The sequence below is a fragment of the Chelon labrosus genome (assembly GCF_963514085.1).
Source record: "Chelon labrosus genome assembly, chromosome: 2".
Lineage (NCBI taxonomy): Eukaryota > Metazoa > Chordata > Actinopteri > Mugiliformes > Mugilidae > Chelon > Chelon labrosus.
The window spans coordinates 17,004,978-17,029,411 of NC_140338.1; the positions used below are offsets into that span (position 1 = coordinate 17,004,978).

The following is a 24,434-nucleotide window of genomic DNA, read 5'->3' on the forward strand; positions in this document are numbered from 1 at the left end:
ACTGACTGTCAGAAGATAAATGAAAGCGATTCATGTTGAACTTTCTGTACTGAATTAGATATTAAAGTGGATATGGTGCTCATTATATTTGAGGGAGAGAGAATAACATTTAAGAATATTAATTATAAAGTTTACAGACTTGGAAATAAATCAAAACTAGATGGAAAGATTCTGAAGTTTCAGCCACAGAGTGGGAAAGTGAAATAGTTGTTTTTCTGCAAAGTGTCTGCAGTGTGAGGTAAATTGAACATTGACTTTCTGACAGTCAGTGGACTTTGATTTGACCGGGGCGTAGGGGAGCACACAGTAACGCCTCTCTCTGTGGATGTCATAAAAAAAAAGCCAGCCATACAATATATAAATGCAGAGCAAAAGATGCTTCTTTCCTTTCTGCGGAGCGGGATCCCTGAATGGATTATAATCTGACCAATCGAATCCTGCCCGGAAACTAAGGATCAAGAGGAGTTTTAAAGTTGAGACAAACTTTGTAAGTGAGTTAGTCGTTTTTATCGTCGGTCTACTCTTGTCCACCTTTCACTCAAAAAAATGAATGATTACTGTGTGAGGCTGTGGTTTGTGTAGCTTTTCCGTGAGAGAATCTAATGCTGGTCTGGTGCATGCGTGCGTCTGTGCAGGTAAACATGGTGGGATTTAAACCCTCAGATGTTCCTCCTCCTCTGGGGGTGAAGATGGCGAGCGCTGGAGCCGCAGCATGTATAGCTGACCTCATCACATTTCCCCTGGACACAGCCAAAGTCAGACTTCAGGTACCTGTTCAGTCAAATACAGAGGGACCGTTCATCCGTCGCCACTGAAATGAATCTGATGTTATCTGTTTCTATGTGATGAAGCTACTGGACACCCAATTTCCCTCGGGATAAATAAAGTATCTATCTAATTTAAGGCCTGTCTGGTTTTGCTGTTAACTGCTTAGGAACACAGTGTGATGTTGGCACAATTGACGGAGCAGCTTGACTTTGTCCACCCAAAGATCAATCTGCAGCAACAACATGCAGCGATTCGCAACCGAGGTTTTCCACTTGTGTGCCGCAAAACCTTGCGCTGGACTTGAATGCATTCAAGTCCAGCGCAAGGTCAATCATGTGACCTCCCCCCAGATTCAGGGAGAGAAGGCGGCGGTGGAGGGCATCCGCTACAGAGGCGTGTTTGGGACGATCACGACCATGATCCGCACAGAGGGGCCCAGGTCTTTGTACAACGGGCTGGTGGCCGGGCTGCAGAGACAGCTGTGCTTCGCCTCCATCAGGATCGGCCTCTACGACAACGTGAAAAATGTGTACACCGGTGGCAAAGACAGTGAGTGAGGATTTCAAGATAAAATATAGTGGTCAGCACCCGGAACATCTCTGGTTTGTAGGTTTTGATTTCTTCCACAAACAATAGAGGGCTGGATGAGAGCGAATCAGAGATTTGCAAATCAGAAATATTTGAAATCAATCTATTTGTCTATTTCAAGAAATGTTACCTTTTATTTAAAATTGATGAGTGATCTGAAACCAGTTAATTTATAATGAATGTGTATTACTCAAGTAAATGTTCCTCAAAACCTTGACTGATTAAATATTACGTCCCGTTCATGAGCTGGCTGTTCCTGTCTGTGCTTCTCTAGACCCTAGTGTACTGGTTCGTATCCTGGCCGGATGCACCACAGGTGCCATGGCAGTGTCCTTCGCACAACCCACCGATGTGGTCAAGGTTCGATTCCAAGCCCAGATGAACCTGGATGGCGTGGCTCGTCGCTACAACGGCACCATGCAGGCCTACAAGCTCATCTTCCAGAATGAGGGCATGCGTGGACTCTGGAAAGGTGACATTTGAGCGTCTAACGTCACAAAAGAGTAGAAAACCTTTATTTTCCGTGGTGATTAAAGCATGGGGTTTCCTCTGTTTTCATCCAGGAACACTACCCAATATCACAAGAAACGCACTGGTCAACTGCACAGAGCTGGTTACGTACGACCTGATCAAAGAGGCCATCCTCAGACACAAACTGATGTCAGGTGAGAGTGTTTTTATCAATGTACACACACACACATGCAAAGCCATACCAGAGAGGCAGCTGATTGGGTAGAAACCCTCACACCCTCTCCACCTCCCCCACAGCTGATAACAACAGGCATGTTGCTATAGTACAGAACGTGGTGTATTTTCCCCCTCACGGTGCAGTAAATACAGCAGATACAGGACATTTATCTCAAACAAAAGATTACACAGTCTGCTGACATGGGTTTCTGCGCCGGGCAGCTGAGAACAAACACCGTCTAGTGACTGTCATTCATTGAAGTTTTTTTCCAACTCTCTCTGCAGACAACCTGCCGTGCCACTTTGTGTCTGCGTTTGGCGCCGGCTTCGTTACCACGGTGATTGCATCCCCAGTGGATGTGGTGAAGACGAGATACATGAACTCGCCCCCGGGCCAGTATAAGAGTGCTATCAACTGTGCCTGGACCATGATGACGAAAGAGGGGCCGACGGCTTTCTACAAAGGGTGAGATGTTCCTCTGTTGCCCCAGAACAAACTGTTTGCATTAATACATACTGTTATTTCTCAAGAGGAGACACTACAGATGGGCTAACTGGGGCCTTTCTGTGTGGAGTTTTCATGTTCTCCCTGTGTCTGCGTGGGTTCTCTCCAGGTACTCCGGCTTCCTCCCACTGTCCAAAGACATGCTCATTAGGTTAATTGGTGATTCTAAATTGGCCGTAGGTGTGAGTGTGAATGGTTGTCTGTCTCTCTGTGTTAGCCCTGTGAATAGACTGGTGACCTGTCCAGGGTTTACCCCGCCTCTCACCCGGTGACAGCTGGGATAGGCTCCAGCCACGACCCTTCACAGGACAAGCTCTTACAGAAGATGAATGAATGAATGAATGAGACACTACAGATAAGGGGTTAGGCTTTGAACTAATAGGTATCACTGTGAACCAAGTTGCATTAAGACAACTCTTTAGTATGAACATTTTTTTAATATACAAATTAGCTATTATCTATCTGAATATATGACAGTTGCATTCATCTTGAACAGGAACCTAAACAGGTTCAAAGTTCTGGTTTCATCGTGTTGACATATGAGCGTCAAAGGTCATTACTGAGGCTATTTTGGGAATCTCTATTCATCACTCCGTAAAAAAACAAACAAAGAAAAAAAACACAGCAGGTTGGAAGAAAAACATGTAGTTTTGGTAAATTAAAGTAATAAAATGTCATATAATTCATATATGAATGACAAATGAACAAACCCCTCTGTAATCCTCCTTCATGGTGAGGGATGTAGTTTGTTTAACACAAACTGTGTTGTCTGTTATTTATAGGCTAGCCCATGGACTGAAATGGGGTTTTCAGAATAACAGAAATGTGTCGGCACAACAAACCACAGCCTCCAAGATGAAAACACAGCTGAATCGACCGCTCTCTCAGTTATTTTAAACAATTGCAGAATGCCACAACCTTCATGATGTTAAGATTTAGTGCAGGACCGTTACATTAGAATACATTTGCTTTCACTCATGTACCTAATGAAGCGTGCAGTGAGTGTTGGTAAGGATTAAACTGCAGAGTTTGGAGTACACAAGTGCTCCTGAAGTGGTGATTTCTGGCTTCAAGTATGAGGAAATAATAATTTTGAGAAAACAGTATTAACTGTTAAAACATCACCAATTGCTTTTACATTAATATAGTTTTATTTATTGCAGGTTTTCTTAAATTTGATGTTTAAATATTCAAGTGTGGCTTAATCTACTAGATAGTGTTAATCTGCAGTTAAAATAAACATGTAATTGTGTATTTTTGGAAGTTTTCTTGCAACTGGTTTGAATTTAAAAAAAGAAAAAATGTTGATTCCAGCTTTCACTCCTCACCTCAAACATTTACTCTTTTGTCTTTTTTTTTTTGTAGATTTGTGCCTTCATTTCTGAGGCTGGGATCATGGAACGTAGTGATGTTCGTCTCATTCGAGCAAATCAAGAGGGCCATGATGGTCACGAAGAAGAGGATCGAAGCCACAAACTGAGATTCCTGTGTCAGCGTTTGACGGCAAAACCTGGTCCATCCCCTGGGTTGGAACATCCACGAGGAAACCTAACGCATGCCAGTTCTTGGTTTTGTTCGGCTAACTTTTTAGCCTGCGCTGACAGAGGAGGCTATCCGTTGTTGGAGGAGGAGTATCGGACAATCTACCTTGAATTTGCCTTCATGTGAAGAAAACACACTTTTCCTTTTGTATTTATAATTTGGAACAATTCCAGATGTTGTGGTGAGTGAATGTTATAGATGCAGATTGAGTTTACACTTTGAGACCTGTAAACCGGCCACTCGTTGGTTGTTGGGTAGCTTAATAAAGTGTAAAACACGTTTATGTAAATCCTAAATATATTTGACGTGTTTAAAAGAGGCTGGGCTCGATTCTTTGTCTTGCCTTTAGACACGCGGACATGAAACTGACCTCAAAACAAATTTAGTGTATTTATTTACTTCATTTAAGTCATCACATAGCATCCCTCATGAGTAAATCACGGCATTAAAAACGGACAGATAACAAAACTTCTGAATCAATATTAAGACATACAGGTTTATGAATTCACTTCTGTGGGGACATGTTAAACCATGCACACCTTTAAAAGATGAGAGCACCACGATGGAGCGTCGCAAAGTGGAAATCATTCTTTACATTGGTCAACATAAATATTAAATTCCTGAGCAGGACAATTGTGAGAACACACACAGGCTTTGTTCAAATAAACACAACAAGACAACTAAAATACGGCTGTTCATCTCCATTGTTCTCTCCTTAAATGCTACAGTTTGGTTGCTTGCTGACTCAAAGTGCTTAAAAGCCTCACGAAATAAAAAGAGCTACAGCCCTCTGCAGCAGCTCTCACTTCCTTTGATCAATGAATTAACAACTGGAACAATAATTTTTGAGGTATAGGGTGGCAGGTTTGTGCTCTGTTTGGAACTATCACGGCTAGACTAGATATTAGAATATGAGAGATCAACTATAGACTATGTATAAAAGATGGACTTAGTCACTGTGACGTCACCTTTTGGTTTGTGGACATTGTGGGGGGGTTTTTTAAGCCAGAAGTGATATTTGCACAAGAGAGAGGAGCTGGGGAGGAGCGAGGGGTTGATCTGATCTGGACTACTTGTCAGCCAACCTTACTTCTCTTTTCTGTTAATATTAATTACGAAATCAGTCTTTACGTCAAAGGCAAACGACAACACAATGAGTTTTTAAATGTGAGTCTACTGTAGCTACAGATTCCTTGGACACGGAGCCTATCAACCATCAGTGGTAGCAATTCAAGCATCTTGTGCATCAGCTTCTCTTTTCAGACCTGCTGGTTATGTCCACCTTTTATACACAACTCTACAGAAGTGTCCAGTTTCAATCTGCTCTAATGTTTTTAATGCTGAGCAGTGCTCATGCTGAGTTTTCCTGCTTCCTTCTACCAGATCAAACGTCGTCATAGGCGATGGGGAAGGTCAGAGGATAACTGCGACAGATGCTACTTTTTAGAGCTGGCAGTCAGTGTGAGGGACACACGAGGGTCCTGCAGACGTGTCTTGACAATGCTGTGGAATTTTTCTCTGTATTGGTTGAACTGCATGATGCTCTCCGGTTCTTCTGACACCCAGAATTTATCAAATTCATACGCCAGATAACCTAAAGAAAGAAAAAAAAAACATTTCATCTTGTAATAGAAAATGTTGTTTATGTTTCTGGGTTTGATTTTTTTTTTTTTTTAACTCACAGTACAGCTGATGAAAGTGGCGGAGCTCAGGTGTGCCCTGGACTGTATTGTAGAAATGTGGTTTCAAAGCACCACTCTTCAGGAGGCTGTAGGCCATCTCTGTCAAGTTGATCCCAACTATGGCATATGAATACCTAAAATAGGTACAGATCACAATGAATATAATAATAATAATAATAATAATAATAATAGAAAAATAATGCTAGCTGTGCTAAAAGTGATGGTGAACCTGAGGATCTATGGAAAAATGTTTCAAGTTCAATTCTATTTGTGCCTAGATCTTCTTCTAGATCATTCTTCATGTCTCTTACCCCAGTTTAGGATGATTTGCATGAGACAACACCTGACGAGCTTCCACTGTGTAGTTTTCACTGAAAAAACTGCAAATGGAAAGAAAATCGTAGTGTTAATACAGTGTAAAACAATCCTCAGCCTATACACATTTTATTATACATACATTTATAAAGTGCAACTATTCATTAAATAAATAATTAATGTTAATCTGAAGCATTTTTATTACATATATATTTTTAAGAAGACAGTGCTATAATATAAGCTGCTAGACTATGACTGTGAGGGGTAAGGCAAGGAGTTAACACATGCAGACGACTCCAAAAAGATAAATTATTGATTTGTGAAGTCTTGCTGTATGTGTCTGGATTAATGTTTAGCGATACATCCTACAAAGTTTGAAAAAGGCTGATAATTTAGATCAAGAAAAGATTGTTGCCATCATTTGAAATAGGCTTAACTGAATTTTAATTTAGTTCTGTGTTTACATGAGATGTTACTGACAATTAAATAGATGCTTTTAAAATCAGGCTTGTTTTCACACAGTCACCGGGAAAAATTCTACTCGTTCGTATCTACTAGAGAGTCGTGTTGATTCCACACAGTCAGGACGACACACAAATCCACATTCTACACAGACAACTACAAACACCAGTTCAACACTACTGTCTATTCAGACAAGTACAAACATTAATATATTTACTGCTACAGTTCCATCAGTGACATTGTTTGCTAGTCCAATGGCCGATACCAACAACCGAGCACCCAGGGCATTAATGCCCAATGGTCATGGGGCCAGAGGGGCATTCGTGCCTAATGGTCATGGAAACAGAGGGGCATTCGTGCCCAATCGTCGTAGACGCAGAGGGGCATTCGTGCCCAATCGTCATGGACCCAAAAGGTTTCCCGGAAGAAAAATCATCGTGCAGGAGAAACCTCTGGAGAAGTCCAAGCAAGAGCCTAAAAACCTGATAAAAACCATCTCAAAAGAGTCAGACAACAACAAGCTGAAGCACAAGATCAGTTCGTTAATGCCCATTGGTCATGGACCCAGAGGGAATAACCCTCACTCAGATATCATGAATGACCCTGTTCAGCTGCAAAGAGCCTTGGAGGCACGTCAGGCTGACTATCAGCAATTAAGTAATTATGCAGAAACGCAGCAAGATCGCTTTGCGCAGCTGCTGAATCAAAAGTCAATTGTTGCTCACAAGCTGCATACAGCTCAAATAAAAATCTACACTGGAAAAGAAAGCAAAAGAGGAGAAGGAGAAAGAAAAGCAGAAGAGGGAGAAGAAGAGAAGTATTTGGACATTTTGGCACAGGAAGTAGTGTCATGATGACAGGGTGATGGAGGAGATTGTAGTTTGTTTGGCGTAGGCTGGACAACAGAAGCTTCCTCTTCCTCCTGTCTCCATTTTCTCTCCACCCTTTCTCCACCTCCTTCAAACTCACCTTTCTACATCCTCTCAATGACCCCCCAGCCTTCCCTCTATGCCTCTCATCCACCACCCTCCTCTACATTTTCCTCAAATCCTCCTCCTCCTCCTTCATCTTCCCCCACCTCCTCACCTACAACCCCCTTCTCTCCCCTTTCATTTCACCCCTGCCTTTACCCTGTCTCCTCCTTTCACGGGAGCTCCGTGGCTCAGTGATTAGCACTGCAACCTCACAGAAACACCTCCACCACCTCCACCTCCACCTGTGTTTCTGTGCGGAATTCCGTGTTCTTGGTTCTTTTGGGTTTTCCCCGGGATGCTCCGGTTTCTCTTGCAACACCAAAACACAAACTATAGGTTAATTGGAAACTCTAAATTGTCCCCAAATTAAATAACACAGTTAGGAATCATTCATAATTCAACTCGGCATCATACACCAAAATTCAAACTTAATCTCATTCTAATTAAAATTCAATTCAAAATCATTAAAAAAAATAATAAAAAAAAAATGTCTGTATGTGTCTGCATCTCTGGTTAATTCATAACAAAATACATCTGCACCACATTATGGCTGCTGGTTATGATTTAAAAATGGTGTTTCTCTGCTTTTAAGTGAGATTCCAGTGCCTTCACACCCAGGCTGCAGAGTTTGAGTGTCCTCTTGCACAATGTGTAGTTCACCTCGTAAGGTCCAATCAACGAAATAATTTCATTCAAGCCAGCAATCATTAAACTTACATTTGCCCATTTTCCAAGTTGACAACGAGATGACAGAAGAAGTCTCGAATCCAACAGGTGGCCAAAATCCGTAAGACTTAAGAAACGTTGCGTAACAAAAGAATCTCCCCGCTTTGCCTGTGTGCGTACCGTGCCCCCTTGTAGCAACACATTACAAACCAGGCTGAACTCTGGATGCCACTTCCAGGTCTCATTTGTATTGAACGCATTGAACAAAATGCGAATGAAGCGGTAAATGGATGTCAAGATTTAAGACTTGACTAAATGTAATTTAAGACCAACAATGCAAAATATGTTCGTATTTAAGACTTTTTAAGGCCTTAAATTGGGATTATCAAAATGTAATTGAATCTTTTTAAGACTCCGCAGAAACCCTGTCTTAAACAACGTTTTGGCAGAGAGCCCAGCAGATGCTTCTCTTACTGGTACTAATGTTTTCACTAATTCTTCCAAGACTTGAAAACTCACACAAGGTTGCTTAGGCCGAGCAGCCCCATTCCTCTGAAGTCAGTCTTGGGGTCGTCTCCCTGGAATCCAATGTCTCCCCACTGTTTGGTTATCCTGGACTCCAGTTTGACCGCCGGCATCAACAGGTCCCACAACTGAGAGTACAAATATTTCTGGGGTCAAACATTTTAATTGCCACCGTACTGTGTAAACAAGATTTTTTTTGCATAACAGGCAAAACAGAACCAGAAATGATAAATGTGACTTCTCGTTTCAAAGTGTCAACTTTCAGTGTTTCTGTTCTAATTGTGTGATATTAAACACTGATCCAATCTATTTATTTTAGCAGTGTTAAAAAATGTTACGTTCCAGTCTTGTTTGAAATATACTATGTACATTGAACATAACTTTATTTACTTTAACCATGCAGCTATAACATACAACTGCTTGACTCATGTATGGATCCAGCAGCCGGAGTCCATACCTTCAGAAGCATGAGCTCATGTTCAGGGTTGTCTGAGCAGAACACTTCCTTTCTCAAGTCTTCTACACAAACATACAAGCTGCTGTATCCTGTTATTTGTAGCAGACAGATGTGAAGGTTCTCCTTGAACCTAAAAAAAAAACAAAGAGATAATAACTCCAATAATTCATGATTAAATCACAAATTACTCTTCAGTTAAACAATTAATGCAATTTAAACCAACAGAATCATCCTTACTGGGGATCTTTCTGAGGTTTGATGCTCTTCTCCTTCATTATTTGATCCACACATTGCTCTAACTTATCCTTGCTGGTTTCCAAGGCTCCTCTTAAAACCTACAAAAGGAAATATACATATTATACAGAAAAATAAACATACAAAAAGCCGTCAGAAAGAGAATTGGCACAACGGCTGCTAGATAATCTTTAATCACAAGATTTTTCAAAATCAACCTCAGAAAAAGAAAAAAACTGAGTGAACTATTGTTTCATTGAATGACTGGTGACTGTGGAAAATGCTTACCCAGCTACAATCATAAATGACTTGTACATTCAAAGAATCTGTGTTTGGCAAGAGTGCTGAAAGATAAGGACTGATTAGGCTCAGTGGATATGATGTTATTGAACTCCACACATGATAAAAGAGAAGAGCTCAATAGTTAAGCAATTAGTGTTTTGTTTTTACGCTTCAGCGAGTCCGCAAACTTTGGAAAGTAATTTGGAATCTTTCCCAATAGGCTGCAGTTCCCGATTCAGGACCATGTTACCATGGTACACTTTCTTAAAGGAACAGTATGTAAGAAATGTATTTCAATTAATCATAAAATGGCCCTGATATGTCACTAGACATGAAGAAATCATGTTCATTTCAAATACTTATATCACTGACAACAGCGGTCCGGCCAGGATATTGTCATTTAAAAGTGAAAGTTGCAGCCCTCAACTGATGTTGATGTTGTGTTTTGGCCTGAGGCGCCACCCTCCACCTATCTACCAATCACGAAGTCAGTAGAGTTTCGTCATCCGGGTTGCCAGCTCTGCTCTAGTTACCACAGCTACGAACGTGTCGGATAAAACATGTATAACGTTACTAAACCTAAGACCTCGTAATGAATCCGAACTACGTCGTGACAAAGTCCGAAATAAAACAAGGATTTGTATAGGAGATGCCTTTGAAAGATGGAGACGGCTGAAAACGGAGAAGAATTTGAAGACAGACGCCAACGTTGCTAATTTTCTCCTAGCTAACTTACTTGTACATAATGTAAATGGACATTTCAAATATTCACGACAGTCGAACAAAGTTATGCATGTTCGTGCAAAGTAACGTTACGTTAGCGCATACAGAGGAGGTGGGTCATCGAATTGAAAAGGTAAGTAATTGTTTGGGAAATAAAAACGGCGAGTCGTCATTGCTAATATTAGCAATGCATTATCAGCCCGTTTCTCTGTCATTATGCTGAAACGCCGAGGAAATCAACATTAGCACGTCGATTATGGCAAAGTGAAACGTAATTGAGACGTATTGAGTAGCCTAACGTTACCTCGGTAACCTGGCAACCTCGAGTCAGAGGGGAGGTTGGAGGGGATACACCGTTCTACAGTATTTTGAAAGTGGTTGCAGTACCAGTTTTGGCCAGTTTTGGACACAATCCTACATACTGTTCCTTTAAACCCCACGTGGATCCAAAATCTGGGACTTAGGTTGACCAAAAAAGATTGGACAATCTGGACTAATTTTTTTCACTGAAGTGGTAACATAAAAAAAAATATATAACAGTCTCACTGAAAGCAGAGAAAGTGGCGATTGATGGTTTGCCTTTTAAGAATGTGTGTCTTTGCATTTTGATTACCTTGCTCTTTGATGACCGAAGAGAGTACTCTACAACAGAACACAAGACACTGATTAATACAGTGGAACAAATACAAAGTAAGAACCAAAAGAAGACCAGATTTGGGATGAGATTCACCTGCTTTTGTTGTCCTTGTTGCCCCTGGCTTGTATCCCGAGCATATTCGCTGCAGCTCACATTTCCCTGTTCCCTGTCTGATGAGCCACTTCAACCAGTATCTCAGGAAGGACGTGTAGACGTACTGCCAGATGCTCCCCAACATTTCTACGGCACAGAGAAAATACTATATTATATATTTGTCTTGTCTGAAAAAGAAAGTTGTGACTGACTCTTCCTGGTCTTACTTGAAATGTACACAATACCCTTCATATTTTATTCTACAGTGCAAGAAATGTCTCAGCAGTACAAATTAACATGTAATCAGAGTCGGTGAACGCTTTTCATGTGGCTTACATTTAGATATATTATATTAATGAACTTTTCCTGGACTATAGCCTGTACATTCTTTATTAATACCGGGAACACTTGCACACTTCCTGACTCTTTCGTACACATCCATTCACAATCGGTACAGTTACTTTGCTATTTAAAACCTCACAGGTTTATATATTCTCTTTATATTTTGTATGTATTCCGTGTGTGTGAGCAAAAGTGGCCAGAAATCTCATTCTGAAAAAAGTAGACCTTATGGAAGACCAGTTGTAAAGGACTGAATGTTGTGTTTTGTGTCAGTGTGCATTACACTGGAATGAATATATCCCTGAAGTCAAACATAACAGTAAGCGATATAATAACCGCATTCAGTGTGGAGATTACATTTTGAACATAAATAGTGTATACGGTGGCCGACAGAGGTCAGCGCACTGCAACTTTAGAAAACACATGTAAGCAGACACACACAACACGTGTGCTGCACTTACAACACAAGCAAATACAGACACGTAGTGAAAGTGGCATAAATGACAATAGAAATGTTTCCGCTTTTGGCTACTCATTAGTGGAGTTGGGGCTGTTGTTATCGTTCTTTTTAACATCCTGATCACATAACTCCAATTCAAATAATCTGGCAAATTATTCCACAATTGATGTGGAAATTAACGGCATTAATCTTTTTTTTTTGTGTGTGTGTGTTGAACATTTTATTGAAGTTTAACAGACAAATAATACAGGCAGGGAGAGACTGATTCACTCAATCAAGGACCCATCAAGGCCAGAAATTTTACTCCCTAAATTTTTGTAAACGAGTATAAAAACAAAAAAAAAAAACAAATGACGCAAAAAGGGGGAAAAAAAAAACATAAACCACCACACTGATACTTCTTAATTGATAAGCGCTATAAATCATAGACAGCACTGCATTATCAAGGCAACCATTAACTTAAAGACAGGCAGTCAGTGAAAGGGCTCCAAGTAAACATATATTGATCCAGTTTGTCCAGTAGGGAGTATGTCACCCTCTCGTAAGCAGCTAGCTGTGCCATTGTTGTAGTCCATTCTTCATAAGGAGGTGGGTATTTTCTCCTCCAGTGTCTTAATAGAGAGCCGAAGTCCCGCCCCCTCTACTTCCGGGTTATGGGACCTATCTTTCGAAAAAATATGAACGGCAGTCTATGGAGAGATCATAATTATTTTTTGGTCCCGTTCGAATTGTGGCATGAATTTCACATATGATGTGTGTGAATTTAAAAGATAATTTTTCACATCAAGAGATAAATTATTTGACGTAAATAAGCTGAACAACATTAGGTTTTGTATGAGATCGCTCAGTGAACTACATCTCTCGTCTGAGAACTATGGCTGTCTCCTTGTTGAGCTTTACCGTCTTCTTCCAGGACGAAGGCAGAAGCATCAAACGAGGTGAAAATCATTATAAATCGGGTCATGTCGAGAGCTGTAGTTACACGAAGGGAGTTCTGGTCGGTTCTGTACGCGCCAGCATGCGGGACTTGTAGTTCGTTTAATTACGTATTTTCCATAGCGTTTTACTTAACTATCTTGCGACAAACTGTGACATTCTTGACATTTAAAATCATTTTTTATTCTGAAAAACAACATATGTATAATCCAAGGCACAAGTCGATCGGGACCGGAAAATAATTTATCTTTCGCCATAGACTGCCGTTCATATTTTTTCGAAAGATAGGTCCCATAACCCGGAAGTAGAGGGGGCGGGACTTCGGCTCTCTATAGTATCCGCTTAGCTGTTGTCTGAGCCAAAATAATCCATCTTTTCTGATAATACGAAAGATCACTGTCCTCAAGTTCAGTGGTCGATCCCAAAATAGACAATTTTTCAGAGATTTGGAACTTTTTATGCAGGACTTCAAAAATAATCTGATGGATGTTGTTCCACCAGTCCTTAAGTACTGGACATGTCCATAGCATATGTAGTATAGAGGCACCGTTCCTGTCACATCTCCAGCAAGAGTCCACTGGTTTTAAGTTCCATTTATAAAGTTGTTGTGGCGTCCGATGCCATCTATGTATTATCTTCAGTTGAATAAACCTATTACCCATTTCTTTGTACATTGCATTAATGTTATTTAAACATGACTTCCAATCCTCTGGAGATATGTTTATGGCCAAGTCTCCTGCCCAACGTTTCTTAACCTTTGCATTAATCATTTTTTTAAAAGGCATTATGACTTTTTGGGGGGTCCCCAGGAAACATGTCTCATTGTCGTCTGCAACATTTGCAACACGTTTCTATCCTCAGTTGTGTCCTTGTGTTGTCAAACTGATGTTTTATCAATTTGTTGTGCCTTTTGACAGCTTGCGTGTGTTTTCTTAAGTGGCAGCGTGTACATCTCTTTTGGACACGTTTAAATATGACTCCTAACTCTCTTCACATAATGATAGATTCACTTTTGCCATGTCTTTCTGACATAAATTACTTTAATTTGAAAGAACAATTCAAAAGCACTATTTTTTTTAATAATCTGGTGTCACATGAAAGTAAAATAGTAGGGGCAAGTCAATAAAGTATCTGTACTTCTGCCTATAAAACATTTTATCAGTTCTGGTGCTTCAGTGAACGTGATTTCCACCACATTGTCATGAGTGGATCTGTTTCTGACACTACTAGTCTGTCTGTGACACAGTAACAACAATGGCCACCGTTATTCTACATTACAGCCAACCAGAGTAATTAATTGTTCAGTGTATGAGAAGAACAAGTGATCTTGAGTCACCATTAAAAATATAACATGTTAATTAGAAAGGGACAGATACAGAATAGGTCCCAAAGTCCAAACCGTCACAACAATAGCACTGTGGTAGCTAGCATTTATGCTAATGCTATCTTCAGACAAACGAGGTAATTCCTTTAACCTGCAAACATCCAGCGGGTTTAGAGGCGCTTTGGCGAGTAGTGTTCATTAATGTTAGCAAACCCCTAGCTCTTTATCTCTGGTTTTTATGAACCAACTGCGCTGGTTGGTTTTAAAACTCACAAATGAGAAGAGTTAACCCGGGGTTCACACAACAGGTTGTCATTGTATTCGCCTAACTGTTAGCTAGCTACATTATGATAACCCTCACGTCTCAAGACATTGATGTGTTTGATAGAATTTACGATGAGAAAGCAGCTGGTTTTAATCTTAATCTACTGTCGCGGGGGGTAAAATGTCGCCAGTTTGAGATATAGTCAAACTTACCTCCACTTTCAAGCTACAAGCCGTGTGTTAACGTTAGCGACGTTTCTCTTGACAACAGCCCTGGATCCGATGCGTTCAGGTTCAGATCAGACACACAACCAAGACGATACAAGCCAGCGAGGAAGTACTCTAGATTACAACCAACCAGTCAACCAGTGGTCAACATTCATATTTACATTTAGTCATTGCAAATATTTTATTTCTAATATTATTTATGAGTGGATATTTTGCAAACAGGTCGGATACACGCCGAGGGACTTACATTGAAGTTGTTATTACCGGGATGTCTTTAAACATAGCAGAATGTTTTGAACGCTGCTGCAGTGCCATCTACTGTTCAACCCGTACCTGCATCATGCACCGGTCTCCACTGCACATGCTGCTTCACAGCAACATTTGTTTTTAAATTTATTTTATTTTATTTTCCAGACACTGTGAATTTTAATCAGTATCTTATTAGTAGTTCTAAATCCCTAGACTGTTTTGCACTTCAGATAATATTATTCAGACTATATTAGGTCAGAATGTGTTCAGATAGAAGAACCAATCAGTCATGCCAAGCACTTGCCTTTCCAAAATTAACCACAAGATGATGCCAGAATCATAATTGAACTCTGTGCTACACCAAATTGACATTTCAAAGGTCTGATTTTTCTTTTCTTTTCTTTAAACACACCACTTATGTTACTGATACTGGACATAAAGTCACCTTTGTTCGTCTGTGTTTATCCATGGTTTAAAACGGTGGTGGCGAGAGACAACACATAACAACCGACCACTGTGTTTCATTTTCCAGAGTGCTTGCACTCAAACCCTCAGCCTCACGCGGTAATCTGTCTTATCAACAACGTACGCAGCCTATCCTGAGATGCTCACCAATGGTGCACTCGACTGTAATTAAGGCACAGTCTACCTTCTCGTCTAATCAGTCCCTCTGGGCTTTGAAAGGCAGGAGGTCTATCCCGTACAATTACTGCAATCCAAGAGGAACTCCTGTCTATGACACAGGCTATATTTGACAACTGAATCCCCAAAGTAACCACTACTCAGATTACACTAACAGTCTCAGAGATTAGCCTATGATGAGATGGGAAGTAGAATATAATGCTGACATTAAATTAGTCATCAACAGTCCTGACATACATGAGATAAAATCATTTTTATGGCACCCTAGGTTTGATGAAAAACAAATGTGACCACTGACTTATTCTACAGTTCCTTAATTAAGAGAAAACCAAAGCAGGGGTCCTTTGATACGAGTGCTTACAATACAGTTGGCTCCATATACGCTGGCATACTGATGCATGTTACGGTTATATTCGTGACCTGGGCAGAGAAAAGGTGTAGGAATTACAAACATTTTTTTGGAAAGACCTTTTTAAGGAAAGGTCTGGCCAGGCATCACAAAGGAGGTTCTCACCTGCAGGATCCTCAGCAAAGGTGATGAATTAAACTTATTAAAAACCAACCAAGCACAAGAGATCCTTCTTATGAATGCCTCCTTCAACAAAGCTTTTCAAAAGCTGAAACCAGCAGTTGATTAATAAATCTGCCTTAAAAGTTAACTGACTTATCAGCCAATTTAACAAATACAACAGTTTAGATTTAGTGTATAATATGCACAGCTACTGTATTTTAGCAAGTGAGTGATGATCAGAAGCATGGATGATGTCAGAAAATACAAAATATCCCATATTGGGGTGTAGACTAAATATTTTTCGTTCGTTTTGACCCCTTTAAATTAAATAATTTCCCATGCTTTCCCTCATTATAGGTCACACATGTCACTTGGAGGCTTGCTGGGGTGCAATTTACAAAAACAACGATAATGAGGTAGCACTCAGTGCAGCAGTAATGGAGGAAATGCATTTTACTACTCTGCCAGATCTCATTTGCAATCACAGTTCTATTTGAACCTGTATATTCCACATTTCTCATCAGACTTACAAGTATTTTGGACCAGAAATCACTTAAGCTAAACCTCATCAACAATGTATTGGTAAATACTCTGATTATGATTCATTATTCAGCAGGTCTCCTCCCAAGCCACAGGGGGGAATGTATGCAAATCTACTTTTAATGTAAAGGTACATGATCTTATTCATGATCCTATTCAGGAACGTAACCAGATTTTGCTCAAGGCATCCCCCCAAACCAAGCAGCACAACACAGCCGCTATGGTGGCCATAAATCAGTCCCTGAGTGACATAAACTGGCTCACACAAAACAACAACAACCCTCTGTCCCCTTGGAAGATTGGGACACGGGCTGCTTTATGAGGCAGCGCCAGGATATAATCAATTTCAAGTGCAAGTGACCCTCCTATGAATGCCTGCGGCAGTTACAACACTGCCTCCATTCTCATGCTCTCCCATTCATCCATTCATCTGGTTAAGTCCGCTGCACCACGTTGCCTGCCCTGCCTGGATCAGTTCAGTGTGGGATAGCGCACACCATGAGCGGTCCATTTTGTGAACGGTGCGCTTTTTCTACGCTTGAGCCAACGGTGATAAGGAGGCAGCATCCGCCGCTCGGACAGCCGTGACTCATTGCGCACGGCCAGTCAGCCAGGGTGCTTCAATTTTTGTTTGCGCTCGGTTGTGGAGGATCGATACCTCCAAGACCCATATTCTGGTGGAAGGCGTGGCTTGGTGTCACCGACACAGGGTTGATTTTTCCATATTCATTTCTAGGGTTTTGCCTCGTCTCACTGACACGGACGCGCAAACGGCACCCGGGACATAAATCAAGGTAAGCCATCCTCATTTGCTAATTAAAACTGCGCCTTCCTTCGCGCTATAGGTGTTCAGTTCCTCCGCAAGGTCAAATCAAATCAGTAAAAAAATAAATAAAAATCCGTGGCTTCTTCTCAGACAAGAGGCTACAGTACATGACATAGATCTTAACTGGCCCGAATGGGTCGTGTGCATCACTTGAATCTTTGCCGTTTTGCATGGATTCACATTCTGCGTGCGCTCTGCTGCTCACTCTTTCTATTATTTCTAAAGTGCTGCAGGGAAGAATGAAAGAAAAAAGAGACCCTGACAAGGACGCGTTTAATTGTCGAATTACAGTCAGGATATGTTTTCCATAAATATTTGCGCTTTGACAACAGACAGGCAGATGCACAGTGGCAGAGCTCATACGGGCTACACCTGTCCACGAGCCAAACCTACGATTCTGTGATTCAAGTCACACTCAAAAATATGCTTTCAGGTTGCCAAGTCCGTTTAATCACATGTTTCCACTGTTGAGTGAGTGTAAAATGAATGGTTACTCTTTATTTTGCGTAGCCCGATACAATTATGACCTGTGTCAAATTAAATCTGTTGATTGTTGTTCTTTGAATGTGAAGGATGTTGTGGTGAGAGAGTAGAAAAATGAGGCTGAGATGAGCTCCATATGATGTAGATTCTGTGGTGATCAATAATGTGTCTGAATTGCAAAAAGGCCAGCCGATGCTGAAGCCTCAGCAAATCACCAGTCTCAATCCTCCTTACACGTGAAACCCCAAGGCTGCCTTCTATGATTAAAGCCTTGATCACAGTTCATTTGTCTGACTCCAAAGGATCACGTATTTCAGATGTCTGCCGAGTGCTGGCACATTACTTGGAGGACTGGCCAGATGTTTTTGAGGAGGCAGGCTGAGATGTAGTCATTCATCAGGCCTCGGATAAAGAGGTCTCTGAAGCTGACCTCTTTATCCGAGGCCTGACTGATTTACAACACACTGATTACAGGACAAAAGCGGATATCTTGCCGGCTTTTAAACCTGTTTAAGTGTCTTTGGTGTCTGTGCATCTTCGCTGCAAGGGCTACATGACTTTAAACGAGTGCTTATAGATGGTTTCACCGTGCATTTTGCAGAATGATTTGCTAGAGGGAGCTGAAGCTGATGCTGAATGTGAACCAAAGGACCAATGAAATCTAGTCATAACGTTACCATTCGTCACATAACACAGCGGTGAACAGTCGATTAAACTGAGTCAATACCAAGCTAACACGGACCACAGTTCCCTCTGTGAGCAGCAACACAGGGTCTTCATCATTTGACTCATTATTGGGTCCCTCTCTATGCTGTAACACTCATCATTCTTCATAATCACAATAACTTCAGGGGACACATGAATGGACAGTGTGCTGCCAGGCAAATACTGTGTGTAAATATATTCAAATGAAACACAGTTCATTTGATATCCACAGTCTTTACCCAAAATATCTGTTACCCGAGAGCTCCTTCAGCCTGCACGCGTCTTACCGCTTTATTCATCCCACTTTACTGACAAGATTGTAAACTTTGCTTTGGTTTAGTCTGACACAGCATTTTGCATCTCCTCTTTAGAGATTTCCTCAAGTGTTTCGTTTTCTGTTTGTTTATTAAAACTAACAGCACAATGTGATGGAGGCTGAATGCTGAAACAAATTTAAATATTTGAATGTAGGCTTACAAAACAGCATTTCAGAAACAGACAGAACAAATATTAATATATTGATTATATACTACCGTACTACACTTATGATTGTATATTCTGATAGATATGACAGCTGTGCTTGGAATCACATGTATTACTCTTAAGTCAAAGAGTGATATTAGGCAGGTACTAGATCATTGATTGTTATGTGCTTGGTTCAGTGAAACTGTGGGACCATGTTACATAAAACCATCCACTTCTGGAGTACTAGTACGGTTTGGTCTGCCTATATTCAACTAATTTAAGGAGATAAATGTTGTGCTAAGCAAAGTTTATTGATGTCCAATAAACCAAGTCTTTTTCTATTTGCCTCTCTTAGGAAACTGCAAAAAGTGACTGACACTGTGCATCTTGTGAAACACCGAATCCGACATGGGAACTAACCCAAAACGGACAGTGACAGTCCAGATGGTGCCTCAGGTGGCTGTGGTGGACACACTGGGCAATAAGGAGCCCAATGCTAACTGGGCTAAAGAGCCCAACCTCAAACTCTCTCAGGTGTGTCCAAAACCTAACCTTGCATCTCCTGACAAGCAGGATATTGTACCTGTGTCGACCGCTCCCACTAACACCACCCCACATACCCAAAAAACTGCTTCTAGTGGAGGGGAACCAGTCAGCAGCACCGTGTCAGACAAACCAGGACCAGAAAATGGAAACCAGACAAAATCAGAACATGTGACAGTCGGAGACCAGCATTTGCCACGTGTGCCTCTAACAGGCCACGGTGTGGTTAAGGCCGGAGGCGTCCAGAGGGATTCTAATGCTAATGTGGAAGTGCTAAGCCTGACAAATGAAAAGGATGTGTGTAAGGATGGTTTGTCAGCGGCAACACAGGTCGACATTCACAGGAGTGACTGCAGAATAAAAGGGCCAAGTGCTCCAGAGGAGGAGTCAAAGGCCAAAGCACGAGAGGACAGTAATAAAAATATTTCTCCGAACGACAAAAATCTCAACAGGATCAGTGAATTAAGGAATACAGCATCAGAACTTAAACAAGATAACCAAGGCAGTATTTTGGTTCCCAAAAACATGGATATAACTGTACCTCAAAAAACTAAAGAGCCTGATCATGTACAAAGCTGCTCACCAAGCTCTGCAGCACCAACACCCACACAAAGCAAGGAAACGTCAACTCCTCATAGCTCCAGTAAACCTGCATCAAGGAGTAAAGAGTCTATAAATGAGAATTCGTGTTTAAAACATCCAGAGAAAGATTTTTCACCAGTAAAGATCCAACAAGTCTCCTCAGATAAACATCAGCCAGTGTCTTCACAGAAGGACTCCTCCACTCTGCCCCAGGCTATACAAAACATGCCAGCGTACGGGCAGGTGGCTGAGGACGCCAGCCAGACTCACACAGCTGTCTTTGAAGGGCAGCAGTGCTGCAAGCTCTGCAGGGAGGCCTCGACTATGACCTCATCTCTATCACCCGGCTCAGTCAAGCAGAGTCATGATATGGAGGTTCAGGCGGTGGCTACCATGTGCAATAAGGCGGTGGCCACAAGTCCAAGTCTGCTGCCCTTCGCTGTGACTCGTAGGCCGAGCAGTGGTGCAGTCTCCAGAGAGGAGGCGCAGAGCCTGGCTGTAGTGTACCAGGTTAAAGATGGAGTGAGTCTCCATCCGATGAACATCACTTCTCTGTCTGCCTCTACCGATCCGATGGCAGAGAGACTCACTGTCGAGGCAGAGATGTGCCCTAATCAAAATCCTGGCGTGCTTTTTCACTCAGAGACTTTGTCCCAGCAGCACGACTCCAGGCTAGGAGCCAAGCCCAAAGAGCCAGGATCAGCTCTGTGCAACATCCAGCCAGTTTATCAAATCAACATTGAACACAGCAATCACAAGAAGCAAGGCGAGTCAGGTAACTCCCAGCCTAAAACCGGAATTCAGACTTCCGCAGCAAAAACAGCCCATGCTGAAACTCCTTCTCTCAAATCAGGGACACCCCCAGAGACAGCTGGAGCTTCCAAGTCTGCTGACAGTAACAAAGCTGCGCTGTCTCATGCTGCTTTTACAGCCAAGGCTGAACAGGCCGTGCCAACACCAAGAACAACAACAATAACAACCATATCCAAGTCGGCTCTAGCTGACAATAAAGATGCAAGTTCAAAAGACGGGAGTAGAGAAGCTGGAGGTAAAGCGCTGACGAAGGAGACAAATTCTAGCAAACAGAAGTTGGAACCGGAGACAAACGACGACGACGAGGATGACGAGACAGGGAAGGACAAGGAAAAGAACATCCACGACGTCGTCTGGGACGAACAAGGCATGACGTGGGAGGTCTACGGGGCTTCTGTGGATCCAGAATCTCTTGGGTTTGCCATTCAGAGCCACCTGCAGTGCAAAATCAAGGAGCAGGAGAGGAAACTGATCGCCCAGACGTCTTTCCGAAAATCAGTCTCTGGTGCTGGTTCGCCACAACACGGCAAAAAGAACAAAAGGAGGCAGCAGAACATTTTCAGGTCAATGCTGCAAAATGTCAGGCGGCCCAACTGCTGCGTGCGTCCCCCTCCCTCCTCCGTCCTCGAGTAGCACGGCAAAGAGGTAGCCAGTGTCAGACTTCTCCCTTTTTTTCCCCCTAGAGGTCAAAATGTTTGTCCTCCCCTCGTCAAGAATGCGATGCCAAGTGAAACATTTATGGGACAGCGGTCCCTGTAAGTAAGTATACTGGAATGTTGTAGCATAAAGAGTCAAGTTATTTGTGACGTCTGTGATTGAGAAAAAAAATAAATAAAAAAGGTAGAAAATAGAAACCTAAAAATGAACAATTCAAGATTTATTTTCTAGAAATAGAAACTATGAAGAGAGAGAAAACTGTTTTTAAATAACGAAGGCAATAATAGTGAAACGCATGTATCTTAGTTGCATTGACAGTTGTGTGACCCGGAACAAAGACCAGACCTTCACGGCAGGAGGCTCTGATCGTGAGGTAGACATCTTACCCATACTGTCAGATATATCTGTGCAAATCTATTAAACCAACATCTCATTACATTTGATGCATTTGGTATAACGTTGCTGAGGAGATTTGGGAGCCGTATATTTATAAGATTGCTGTATTTTCGTTTGATGCACATTTATTTTCAGTGAGTGATTAAAAAAGGGACTGTATGCGTACGTAAATGAGCTGTTCAATATCTGTTCTTTAGTTTTCTATTAAAATTACAAAGCAAAAACAGAAAATGCTGAGTTTTACACATTTTTCAGTACCGACAAAGGACAGTCTCTGTTCTGGTGATTTTTAAAAGATATTTCACGTGTTTTAAAGCAGACAAAAAAAATAAAGCTCAGGAAAGGCAAAAGTCTCATCAATAATTCAAGGATACGTTCTGGAGCCAGGTGCACATGTCAGGGGAAGAGAGCAGCAGGTAACATCAAGGCTGTCCACAGGAGATGTTGAGGAGTGACAGGCTGCAGCTGAGAGTCGAGGTACAAGTCAGAAATAAACAGTGCCGGATAAATTAGTGTCAAGCTTAATGAGACAGTTTTTGATCCCTAACCCGGGAATGTTAAGAAGGAGTTTGTTAAGGAGCAAAAGTTTGTTCCCACCAGTTTTTTTTTTTGTTTTTTTTTTTGAGACAGCATTTGAAGTTTGTTTTCAGATGGATGAATTAAACTTTTGATCCTCAAAATAACTGGATAATTACTGAGATTAAATGAATACGTTTCAACTAAAACCAATGAATACCAATCAAAAACTCAGTGACAGTGACCTGGGCAGATTATACAGCATGCAGTGATCCCTGTTCCCAAAGAGAAACCAAATCAAGAGACGGAGCATACATAAAAAAAAAATACTTTAAGGGCCTTGCTTGGTTCACACTATTGTTCATTAAGCATACATAAATATGGTGAACGGGAGGCCAGTCTTGTAAAACAACATGCTGCTTTGGGGTACCGGCTAAAGTCTGAATCAAAGAAAGTCAAGGAGTGATCGTAGGAAAGAAGACTTTACATCTGAATATGTGGTTCTATTTTTATCTGCACTGAACAGAAGAAACTATATAAAACTGTTAAATATTAATTGTTATGTGGATAAAAGATAAGAAAATGTGCAGGATCGCGCCTCATTTTGCAATTTTGAAGAGAGAAAAACCAGTTGGTCACTAAAACTGACCATGATAAATCTCATATATTTTAAAGGCCCCCCACTGGCAGCAGGCAATAATGGTGTGTTCGTGTCACGTCAGACTTTGTGAGAGAATTGTGAGATGTCTGTGTGAAGATTCCTACTTATCCAGGATATGGTATATTTAAAAAAAAAAAAGAAACAAAAGAAAGACAGCTGGTTTTGTTTGAGTCTTCTTGAATACGCTGGGTCGCTAACAGATGTTAGTCCAGTGAGTTTCAAGTGGGCACCAGCCACAATTGTGCCTATACTCCCCACCACTCGTGAAGCAACCTGGACGATGGCGAAACATCTTCAACAAAACTCAAACTAATCGACTTGCAACTGATTCTAACAGTTTACTCCACTGAAACTGGATTATGTGGCTAAAATAACTAAATTAAAATAACAAAATGAGCACAATAATATAACTGGATTGTATATAGTACTGCATACCGTATTATTACAGTCGCCATTGTCAATCATTTTGGTGTTTAATGCTTAAACAATTGATTCATCGAGCAAATGAAGGTCCGATTAATCAATAACGCAAAGAACTGCTAATTGCAGCCCTCATTAACGCAGGAGGAAACATCATTAAACTCTCTGTGGTAAGAAGAATGAGGCGTCCCCCGTCCTAACAGGGGCAACAGAGCTTGCAGCAGAGTGAGGGAGCACAGTCGATAAAAACATTTTGAAAGAATTAACTCTGGTTCAGGATCTATTCGGCAACGGACGGATCCTTGAGGGGGGAAACGAAATCATGAAATCTCCAAATGAGCGCTTCTAACTAATGCTTCTGATTGAATTTCAGAAAACAGAGCGGCAGCGACTATTGATTAGCCACTTGACAGAAAATGTATGAGAACCCAATAATCCTTTAGGTCACCGTTCAAGCAAACACACCATCTAAACTAAGTATGCAACTCACATATGAGAATTTGTTGTCTTGTTGTTAAATTATAGTGCAATGAATAATTTAATTTTGTACAGTTGTTTTGACTGAGTTATGGTGTCACCTTGGGCTCTTGGGACATTTAAAACAAACCAAGCGTAGTCAAAATAATACGTGCTATGTGCAGTCCTGATTGTCAGATGGTCGTAATCCAACCAAATCTCCATGGAAGACCGTCTGCCCATGTAATTTAAATTAATTAAACCCTCCAGGACAA

General features: G+C 41.3%; 3 protein-coding genes across 4 annotated transcripts; 2 read left to right on the forward strand and 1 right to left on the reverse strand.

Annotated features, from left to right (window-relative positions):
* The first annotated feature begins 183 nt into the window (after nucleotides 1-183).
* On the forward strand, nucleotides 184-4,073 carry ucp1 (uncoupling protein 1). The gene is made up of 6 exons (XM_084566069.1): nucleotides 184-767; nucleotides 1,119-1,317; nucleotides 1,631-1,828; nucleotides 1,920-2,021; nucleotides 2,329-2,509; nucleotides 3,914-4,073. Exons 1-6 carry the CDS (start codon nucleotides 603-605, stop codon nucleotides 4,026-4,028), a joined length of 960 nt encoding a protein of 319 aa, XP_084422195.1. The 5' UTR covers nucleotides 184-602; the 3' UTR covers nucleotides 4,029-4,073.
* A 262-nt stretch (nucleotides 4,074-4,335) lies between these two features.
* On the reverse strand, nucleotides 4,336-14,829 carry elmod2 (ELMO/CED-12 domain containing 2). 2 transcript variants are annotated; one of them, XM_084555709.1, is made up of 9 exons: nucleotides 14,680-14,829; nucleotides 11,141-11,287; nucleotides 11,024-11,052; nucleotides 9,409-9,506; nucleotides 9,172-9,301; nucleotides 8,709-8,842; nucleotides 6,084-6,152; nucleotides 5,773-5,906; nucleotides 4,336-5,684 (listed from the first exon to the last, which is right to left on the reverse strand). In XM_084555709.1, the coding sequence occupies exons 2-9, from the start codon at nucleotides 11,283-11,285 to the stop codon at nucleotides 5,527-5,529; spliced, it is 897 nt and encodes a 298-aa protein (XP_084411835.1). In that variant the 5' UTR covers nucleotides 11,286-11,287; nucleotides 14,680-14,829; the 3' UTR covers nucleotides 4,336-5,526. The 2 variants fall into 2 exon arrangements, with proteins under 2 accessions (XP_084411835.1, XP_084411836.1); XM_084555710.1 differs by lacking the exon at nucleotides 14,680-14,829 and having other exon boundaries at nucleotides 11,141-11,605.
* Nucleotides 14,830-19,221: 4,392 nt separating this feature from the next.
* gprin3b (GPRIN family member 3b) lies at nucleotides 19,222-21,835 on the forward strand. Its single transcript, XM_084557984.1, has one exon. The coding sequence runs from the start codon at nucleotides 19,524-19,526 to the stop codon at nucleotides 21,684-21,686; it is 2,163 nt and encodes a 720-aa protein (XP_084414110.1). The 5' UTR covers nucleotides 19,222-19,523; the 3' UTR covers nucleotides 21,687-21,835.
* The last annotated feature ends 2,599 nt before the right edge of the window (nucleotides 21,836-24,434 follow it).

Coding starts and splice junctions, on each gene's coding strand:
- elmod2 (XM_084555709.1), bottom strand. CDS start 11,285: ATGTTGGGGAGCATCTGGCAGTACGTCTACACGTCCTTCCTGAGATAC. Junction 11,053..11,140: donor AACAAGGACAACAAAAGCAG/GTGAATCTCATC, acceptor GTTCTGTTGTAG/AGTACTCTCTTCGGTCATCA. Junction 6,153..8,708: donor CTCGGCCTAAGCAACCTTGT/GTGAGTTTTCAA, acceptor TTCCATTTGCAG/TTTTTTCAGTGAAAACTACA.
- gprin3b (XM_084557984.1), top strand. CDS start 19,524: ATGGGAACTAACCCAAAACGGACAGTGACAGTCCAGATGGTGCCTCAG.
- ucp1 (XM_084566069.1), top strand. CDS start 603: ATGCTGGTCTGGTGCATGCGTGCGTCTGTGCAGGTAAACATGGTGGGA. Junction 768..1,118: donor CAGCCAAAGTCAGACTTCAG/GTACCTGTTCAG, acceptor ACCTCCCCCCAG/ATTCAGGGAGAGAAGGCGGC. Junction 1,829..1,919: donor CATGCGTGGACTCTGGAAAG/GTGACATTTGAG, acceptor GTTTTCATCCAG/GAACACTACCCAATATCACA.